Raw genomic sequence first — 9,891 nt, 5'->3', positions numbered from 1 at the left:
TTAAAAAAAAATTATATCATATGGGTTGAGATTGTTCCACCGGTAAAAAAAAAAATTAAAAAAAAAGTTTTTTAACAAGAAAAATAAGAAAAGAAAAAGTTTAGTTTGAGTTAAATATTTTTGTATGAATATATTTTTGATATAGTCTAAAAAGAGATATTTTTGATATATTTTTTTAATTAATTAGTACTTAAATTAAGCATAGAAATTCAAATTTGTGATTTCATTATTCGTTATTAGATCAAAATTCGATGTTTGATATTTTTAAAATTAATATTTATAATTAAATTTGTTTAGTAACCCTTCATTGGTAATACCCATTAAACCTAATATTTTTTTTTTTTTTTTTGTGACGCGGTGATCAAAATCACACAAGATTATCAAAGCAGCAATCCACAATCGGTGACGACACCTCTTCGAACCAGGATAGCTCATTGTCTAACCCAAGGGCATGCTTTGTCAAGCCATGCGCTGCAAAATTCTCATCTCGAGCCACATGGGACAAAACTGCCCCCGGAAATTTAGACAATAAAACTATAACGTCATCAAACAGCACCACATCACATTGAAGAAACACATTCCCATTATTAACTAGTTGTCTTTACAGCAAGGCGAAACTGAAAAATTGCAACACCAAAACAAAAAACAGTTATATTAGAATGACAATCTTCAAAATAAAATAATATATAAAATTAGAAATTTACACACACTTCATAACTCTAACTCTCGGCAATACTAAAAACTAAAAAATCAACAGAATTTCTAAGAATAACTAGCCAAAGGTATTACCCTTTGGCTAGTAACAACAAACTAGCACCCTAATATAAAAATATTGAAAAATTATATCAAACAAATTAAGTTTAAAATTAGGATTATCAGTAATTCTCTGTAATTGTAGGTGCCCTCCACAAAATAACCTACAAAATAACAAAATAAAATTCTATTACCACACAATATAATGAAAAGATAATGTGAAATAACAATAGTAAAAAAACTATATTTAATATAAGGACTTAAACTTGAAATACTTATCTGTCAAAAAAGAACAAGTCGTTGAAATAGAAATCATGAGCAGAATCACTTCTCTTGCCAATTGACCAAACCACGAAATTACCCTAAACAAATAGGGACAAGCCATAAAATGGCACAAAAGCCAAAAGAGGTACAAAAGTCGTAAAAGGCATCAAAACTATCAAAAAATAGTGCAAAAAACCCATGTCATTAAACCTAATATTTAATTGTGATAACTTGGAATAGTGTTGGCACACCCTTTACATTTTTCTATTATTTATTTTTTTTTTTTTTTGAGAATTTTTTTTCTATTATTTTAATAAGAAAGCATTTTATTTGTGGCAACCTATAGTATAGCCGCCCCTGCCTCCCAATAAACATTTATTTTATTTACAATATTTAAAGGAGATAGGAAGCAAAAATTATGTTTAAAATAATGAGTTATATTTATATATATGATAATCAATTTTATAATATACGTAAATAGTTGTTAGTTCATGTTGCGCGTTGCGCATTTCATGGTTAAAATTAATTTATTGTTCATTGTTAAAACAAATTACACTAATTTTTAAATAATAAAGAAAATGATAGTTTAATTAGCAATATTATATAATCTAAATCTAAATATATGTGTAGATTAAATTATGTTAAAACTTCAACATGAACAGCCCAATATTGAAGTATTCGAATAATCGTAATGTAAAACCAAAGTTCTTTCCGTTAAAACAGATAATGCATGTGGCTTCTATGGTAGGAATATTTTTTATTTTCAGCAAACAAATTATAAATTGTAACCTCAATTTTTAATTTTATACGATGGTTCTTAATGAAATTATAGAAGGTCTCAAGTTATTAAAATATTTAGAATAATTTAAAATTTTAATTTTTCTATAGGCTAATTAAAATGTCGATTAAAATTCTGAGATTGTTGGTTTTAAAAACTTTTGTCTAATTTTAGTAAAAAAAATCTAACATGGATGAAAGTTCAAGGGACATGATTTAGTATTTGTCAAAGTTCGAGGGACATGATTTGGTAGATATCAAAGTCTGGGGAGAAGTTTAGTACATAAACAATTCTTGAAATAGTAAAATTGAATGAAATTAAACAAAAAGTCTTTAAATCTAATAATATCAATAGTTTAAGGAGAATTTTTAACGCCACACAAGTTGAGGGCATGATTTAGTACATGTTGAAGTTTAGGAAGTAAAAATCCTAATTAGCCTTTTCTATATTCATGTGAAAAAAGCTTGTTCAGTGTTAGTTTTATTATTTTAAATTTTTTAGAACAGCCGAAGCCATGGGATCCAAAGGAAGTCTCTCTCCCCATTGAAAGTACAACCCTAAAGATCATTGCCATTCTAGTAAAGAAGGCAAGACTGATGACAGAAGTCTCGTTTAAAAAACATCAGACTACATCTAGAAAAAGAAGAGCTTAATTAATTAATAGCATAGAAATTAACCTTATATATATTTTCAGATCTTATATATAAATTCTATATGTACTAAAAAGATGAAAAAAAAAAAAAAGATGAAAAAAATTATATCCGTACAAGCCGGCAGTTCAGAACTAATACATGTAAAAACCAAAATACATATAAAAAGTTATCTATTATAGTTGGTCATGGATTTTAAGACTATGAAGACGTACCTACACCAACAGGAGAGCTTTAATATTATAGCATTTCTATTTTATGTGACACATTATAATTAGTTGATAGTTTTTTATATTATTTATTATATTTAAAATTTGTGAGACTTATATTGAAATACACTAATAGTAGTGTGTCATATCTTGTGATGCTTGACAGCTTAAGATGTCCCTTAGCATTTCTTTAAATATTAATTGAATGTTGTATCGTGAGAGCTCATCCGTACGCTGTATAGACAATATGGGTAGTCCAAAATTTAATATATTAATTTAATAAAGTACCTATCAAATATATAAGTCCTCCAAAAATTTATTTTGATGCTAATAATAAGTCTTCAACCTTAAAAATTTATAGTAACCCGAGATTCTTGTAGGTCCGTTGGTCCTCATTTTAATAGATTCGTTTAATGCTCCCGAAAATTCCACGTATTGATATTAAATTGCGGCATTAGTCCTCAAAAAGTTCACTTTGATGTATATAACCTTGCAATCTCGAAAAATTGCAGTGATAGTTCATAAACTCGAGATTCTAGATCGTCCGTAAGGCTCCATTTATTGCTCCCAAAAATATCACGTGTTGATATTTTATTGGTCTAAATCATAAATTTAATTAAAAATAACTTAAAATAAACAAGTAAATTTTTTTAAGAACTTAAGAAGAAAAAAAAAACAAAAAGCTTCATCTCTCCCCAAGATCCCGATCACATTTGTTTTTATCTTTTTCGGTTCTATAGCTAGGTCTCTCTCTGCATGTTAACGACAGAGATCTAGCGACTAGAGATGGGAACCGAAAGAATAAGTTTTATGGGACTCTTTTTTCCTAATTGGTTCTGGGGGTTTTTGGGATCAAGGGATGAGATGAGGAAGAAAGTGATGACGGAATATTGATTAGCGGGAAGCCTCCACCACAAGAAGGGTGGGTGAAAAATCGTAGAAATTTGTTATTTTTTTCTTTGTATAAATGTTTTATAATTTTTAATATAAGAAATGACAAATTCAAAAAAAAATCTTCAACATAATAAATTGAGAGAAGAAAGTTATCGAGAGTGAGATGTTGAAAGCACAATGAAGAGAGAGAGAGAGAGAGAGAGAGAGAGAGAGAGAGAGAGAGAGAGAGAGAGAGAGAGAATTGACAGGGACGATTGGGGATGGGAGCCACAAGATCTGGAAGTTTTTGATGGAAAAAGCTCATAACTGAGTTTCGTTTGGTTCATTAAGACCCAGAGGTGGCTAAATTAGAGTTGTGGATATTCGACTCTGGCGAGCTCTACCATGAAGAGAGAGATGGCAAGTAGAGTTCGGGAGTGAAAAGGAACAAAACTCTTTGATCTTCAAGTTTTAGGGTTCACGAGAGCCCGTGGTGGTGGGTGTTCCGATAGTATCTCGTCCTTGTCGTCGAAGATGGCCTATCTTAAAAAGTTCGAGCAAAAGAGAGAAAGGGAGAGCGAGGGGAACGTGAAGATAAATGGACAAGAAAAAGAAAAAAAATTTAATTTCTATAGTTATTTATTTATTTTTATTTTTTAAATTATTTATTTTATTTTTAAATTATTTTTATAACATTTAAGTAATTAAAAGGATGTGGACGAACGAAAATATGCAACATGTACAATTGTACCCACATAGACAATCTATCTTGGCATTTAACTGTATAAATGTAATAGAAGATTAAATAGCATAACATAAGTGAGATTTGGAGAGTTTGCCACCAAAAAATCAGTTTTTTAGTTAAGTGTAACAAAATGAATAGTTTAAATTGTTTTGCTGCAAATATCTTTTTTTAATTATTTAAATGATTTTTAAATAAAATTTTTATGAATTGGTCATAGGATTTATGAAGACTTTGGTTTGTCATGTTGCGATGATTTGTTGATCTCTTTGAAAGCAGGAAATGGCCTTGTTTGGCAAAGTAAAAATTCTGTTGCAAATGGGGTGGTGGCTGTTGCGTTGTCTTACTTTAATCAGTGGAAGATTGGTCACGAGAATTGTGCAAACACAATGGGTTCCAGTCCTTGTGTTCGTGTGGAGCATTAGTCGGTTCCTAGTATATTGATATGATTAAAGTTAATGTAGATGCCTCAGTCACTTTTGGGGCTTTTTATTTCAGGATTGGAGGGCTGACTTGTGATTATCATGGAATTATCCTTTATCATTGGTCAAAATAATTGCCTAGTCAAGTCTCTCTTCTTTTGGTGGAGAAAATCGAGTTGAAGGAAGCTTTGAGCTGGATCAAAGAACGGAGTCTAGATCAAGTTGTTGTTGACTTGGATTATAAAAGCATCATTGATGCTCTGTATAGTTCAGCTCCTTTAGGGCATGTTTGGAACGTTGTATTAGGTCATATTGTATTGTATTAAATTGGATTATATATATCATATTTTTATATAATATTATGTTAAATTTTAATTTATACTAAAATATTATATATTTAGGTGCATATAAAAGTTAATACCACATATAGTTTTACATAAAAATATTGCATAAAATACAATTCAATATAATACTATACAATACAATAAGGTGTAATACGGCGTAACAAACGAACTCTTATTGTTTTTTTTTTGTTTAGTTATTTCTAATTGTCGTACTTTAATGTCTGAACTTAACAATATTTCTTGTGTTTTTTGTTAAACGATTTGCGAACAACGCAGACAATTAATATTTGGAGATTGCGGCTTATTCCTCCCTCCCCAGGTAGTAGTTATGGTGGGAGGCTTGTCTCTACTGGATTGAAATCCTCTGTCCCAATTGCATGTCCCATTGCCTGTCCCAATAATCAAAAACTGACACTTGTCTTCTTAGTTAATTTTCAACTAAGACTTGTTTGGTATAATCAAAGAGTACAACATATTAAATCATTTATTACTCTGTTTAAAATATTTATACATATATATAGATAATAGAAAAATGAAGACAAGTGTTTTTTCTGTTTTTGGAGATGGATGAAATAAATCTGATGATAATCTATGGAACTAATTCTACTTGCCCATATTTTTTTTTAATCAGCTATAAATTAAATTAATATAAATTGAATTCATTCTCTTGAATCATACATATTTTTCATGTATATATTATGTCTAAAAAAATATGCATCAACTAATTTTTTTTTACAAGTGCATCAATTTCCTTAGGCATATAGATTAAAACATATTGCTTTAGGTAATTTTAATTGAACATCATTCACAACATTGCAGAATATATGAAAATTTACAGAATTATATGTATTTTTATATATATGTAAATATGAGATATGAAAATAATACTAAGTATATATATTGCATTGAGATTCTATTATTTGATTTATTTATTGGTATTAAGTTATGTCTTCCAACTTCCTCAGAAAAATAAAAGGCACGCATGAGTTTTTTCTTTCCAAACAAATCTTAATAGAGAATTAATTAGGAAGACATGTGTCAATTTTTGATTATTGGGACAGGCAATGGGACATTCAATTGGGACAGAGGATTTCAGTCAGTCTCTACTACTTTTCAAGCTATTTGGTGGATAATTTGTCCAGTAATGAATATATGCATTTCTTTTTGTAAAAAAAAATAATGTGTTCAAACAATTAAATATCTTAGCACAGTTTAAATATTTAGTTCAATACAATGTAACAACTGAATATCATAGAATCCGTTTATTTTAATTTTGGAGGTGAATATTAATCTATATGATTGAAATAAAGTGTAACGAACACTCAGTACTATAAACTAAACATCATGAGAGTAAAATCAATTATGTTAATACATCAACGTGAACCTAAACCAAATGATGATGGTATAAACGATAAAACGACAAGTCGTTTAGTTTCTAACACCATAATTCAGTGTTGTTAATTATTCACTCTATAAACAGATTACATGCAAATAAAAAGTTATCTATTATCACTTGTGATGGTATTTTAATAATGATGAGGGGGCGGAGGAGTTTGCAGTTTCAGAGATCCGAACAGCGGAGATCGTGGCCGCGGAGACGGCGGAGGAAGAGAGGCAGGCCTTCCACGTGGGCAGTCAGCTCCAGCGGCGTTGCAGTTAACCGGGAACTTGTTGAAAGCAGCACATTGCTCCCTCGAACGCTGCGAAGGCCTAGAAGGAAGACAGTTTCCCCCGTCACCTTTACTGGGCAACTTCAGGCAAGTTCCCGGCTCGGAGGAGAAGAAGTTGCCGGAGTAGGTGAAGTTTTCCAATTTGGGCAAGGCACAAATACTCGGAGGAATATGCCCAGAAAGCTTGTTGTGAGCCACGTCCAGTTGCTCTAAGTTTTTCAACTTCCCCATCGATTCAGGCAACGAGCCGACTAACTGGTTATAGCTAACGTCGAACACAGTCAGTTTTTCGAACATACCAATATCTGTGGGCAAACAGCCTTTAAGACCGCTGTTAGTGATGATTAACTCGGTAAGGGTATTCTTCATTTGTGCCAAACTCAAAGGAAAACAACTGTTGAGATTGTTATTAGCCAAAACTATAACCGAAACAGGGGATTTCCCTATGTTTTGGGGCAAATTAGAAGTGAACTTGTTGTTGTTTATAAACAGAGCATCTAGTTTCAAGTCGAATAAGCGAGAGGGAATGTTGCCATCGAAGAAGTTAAATCTCATGTCCAAGTATCTGAGTGAAGGGATGGATAGAACAACAGTTGGGAATTTCCCAGACAATCTGTTGTTACTTACATCGAGCTCGTAAAGGAGTTTGAGATTTGAAAAGCTTTTTGGGATACTTCCATAGAAACGATTGGAGTTGATGTGGAACAGAGCTAAGTCAGTTAACTCACCGAGCTGTTCGGGTAATGGGCCTTCAATGTTGCCATGGTTAAGGTCTATACCGGCCACTGTGGTGGTGTTGAGGGGATCATTTGGTGTGGGTGCACAGTACACTCCGGTGTAGCTGCACACATCGAAACCCCACCAGTCATCGGTGAGTTTATTTGGGTCTGAGGTGATTTGAGCTTTCCAGATTTGGAGAACTCCGAATGCGTTAATGATTTTTTCGTTTGGCGGCCAGTTGGATTGTTGGTGAGATGGTTTGGAGAAAATTATGATGGAGAAAATTACAAAAATGGCTAATGTGAAATGTGAGTTCTTCATTTTTTTTTTTCGAAAGAGATTGATATTTGATTGATGTTGTGGGAGAAATGAGCTCAGATGTTGAGATTTATATAAACGATACAATTTTGAGGTTTCTGGATAATGCGAAGTTATGCTAATTTGTTTTCTGCTTTGGCGCTTTTAAATAATATTGATTTACTATATAATTACCAGTTTGGATCCTTGACTATCCTTCATCTATTTTTTTTTTTTTGAATAAACTAAATATTATTAGCAATTAAAAAGGAACATAATGAAATAATGCTCCGATTATTAAGAGTACAGCAAGTGCTGTGTTTTATATTTTGATTTTGACTACGTACTAAAGGTATTAAAATGCTATGGTGTATATATATTTTTTTAGCTTGTATTTATAAAATTAAACTTTAATAGTTAGTGTATAATGTGATTTAAATTTAATATCTATTAAAAATTATGTCAAATTTGGTACAGAATATAGTATAACCTAAAATTTGCACCACCATAAATTTTACGTTTTTATTTACTCTTTTGCCATTAATTAATGCATTTTAATAATTTTTTTATATTTTATTTATGACTATTTACAAAAGTATGAAAAAAAATTAAGGAATAATTAAATAAGGCACAATTTTTTGTAAAATATTTACATTTTTACGTTTAAAGAATGTTTTTTTACATTTTTACGGTTTTCTAAAAAATAACACAAAAACAATAAGAAAACTACATAAAAGTAACATCAAAATAACAACAAAAAATAACATACATTACATATAACAAAAAAATCAACAATAAATTAACAAGATTACAACATAAAAAGACCGTATTTTCTGTAGATAAAATAAAAAAAAAATGTAAAAATATTTAAAATTCCGTGAAACCGTATTTTTGTAATTTTTTTGTTGTTTTTATGTTTTTGTGAAATAATCCCAAAATTTAATTAGTGGCGGAGCTAGCCCAATAATTTAGTGGGGAAAAATTTTTCTTTTTTTTGAAGCATTAATGAAATTAATAATTTTATTGGAAACAATACAACTTTTATGAGAATAAAAATGATAATTAAAAATTTTAGAAAAATTCTATAATGTACACTCTTAAAAGGAATGCACCGATATATCTCCATCTATTTTAGTATCCGAAATAATTTTTTATTCAAATTTTTTCTCATGATCATGTAAATTATAGTTATAAGACATCCTGCAAATTTGTCATTTTAGAGAGTGATTCTAGGGTGGTCGTTACTCTTTCAATAGAGTAAATTCTAGGTGGGAGATCGAGAACTATTCTAATCTATGTAATAGAACATCTTTAAAGTTTGTTGGTTGCTTATTATCTTTTATTGCTAGAAGTTGTAACTTTCGGCCCATAACGTGGCTAAGTGGGCATTTACCCACATTGATATGGTTTCCTCAATATTTCTTCTATACCTATGAACTTTTTTCGCAATGATTGTATAGAAGCTTAACAAGCTAACATGAAGGTAAAAACCAGGAACTAGTAAAAACTCAGAGAAGCAACAAGAACAGAGTACAATTAGCTCGAAAGCTTAGCTCACAATAATGAGCTTAGTCATTTATTTATAGGCAAAGAGAATACAAGGCAGATACAAAAGTTAGTTAACAACTAACTGAAAACAAATAACAAACTAACTGAAAATGCAACAGATTATTGGTTCCCCCCAAACGAAAAGGGATTGCAGCCATTTTAAGTTTGCCTTTAAGTTACATAAACCGATCAGTAGACAGAGCTTTGGTGAGAGAATCAGCAACCTGATCTACTGCTAGAACATATCTAACAGAAAGCTCCTTTGCCAAAATTTGATCTATAACAAAATGGAGATCAATCTCAATATGTTTGGACCTAGCATGGAAGATAGGATTAGCTGCAAGAGCAGCAACTCCCTGATTATCAACCTAAATAATTGGTGGATGAGCAGGTGAGATATGTAGTTCAGACAGCAAATGGACAAGCCATTTTATTTCAACAGCAATATTGGCTAAACTTCAAAACTCACTCTCAGTACTCGATCTAGCAACAACATGCTGCTTTTTGGCTGACCAGGAGACAAGGTTCCCTCGAAGAAAAACAACATAATCACTTGTTGATTTCCCAGTCATCAACAGCACTGGCCCAATCTGTATCAGAGTAGGCACAAATGTCCATTGA

At 31.0% G+C, this 9,891-nt stretch overlaps 1 protein-coding gene across 1 annotated transcript; it reads right to left on the bottom strand.

The window, feature by feature from the left end:
- Positions 1–6,380: 6,380 nt before the first annotated feature.
- LOC115723787 (leucine-rich repeat extensin-like protein 6) lies at positions 6,381–7,746 on the bottom strand. Its single transcript, XM_030653259.2, has one exon. The coding sequence runs from the start codon at positions 7,744–7,746 to the stop codon at positions 6,562–6,564; it is 1,185 nt and encodes a 394-aa protein (XP_030509119.2). The 3' UTR covers positions 6,381–6,561.
- Positions 7,747–9,891: the final 2,145 nt, after the last annotated feature.

The sequence above is a fragment of the Cannabis sativa genome, chromosome 9, assembly GCF_029168945.1.
Source record: "Cannabis sativa cultivar Pink pepper isolate KNU-18-1 chromosome 9, ASM2916894v1, whole genome shotgun sequence".
NCBI classification, from domain to species: domain Eukaryota; kingdom Viridiplantae; phylum Streptophyta; class Magnoliopsida; order Rosales; family Cannabaceae; genus Cannabis; species Cannabis sativa.
The sequence above is the reverse complement of the archived record's forward strand: the minus strand, read 5'-3'. Positions and strand labels throughout refer to the sequence as shown.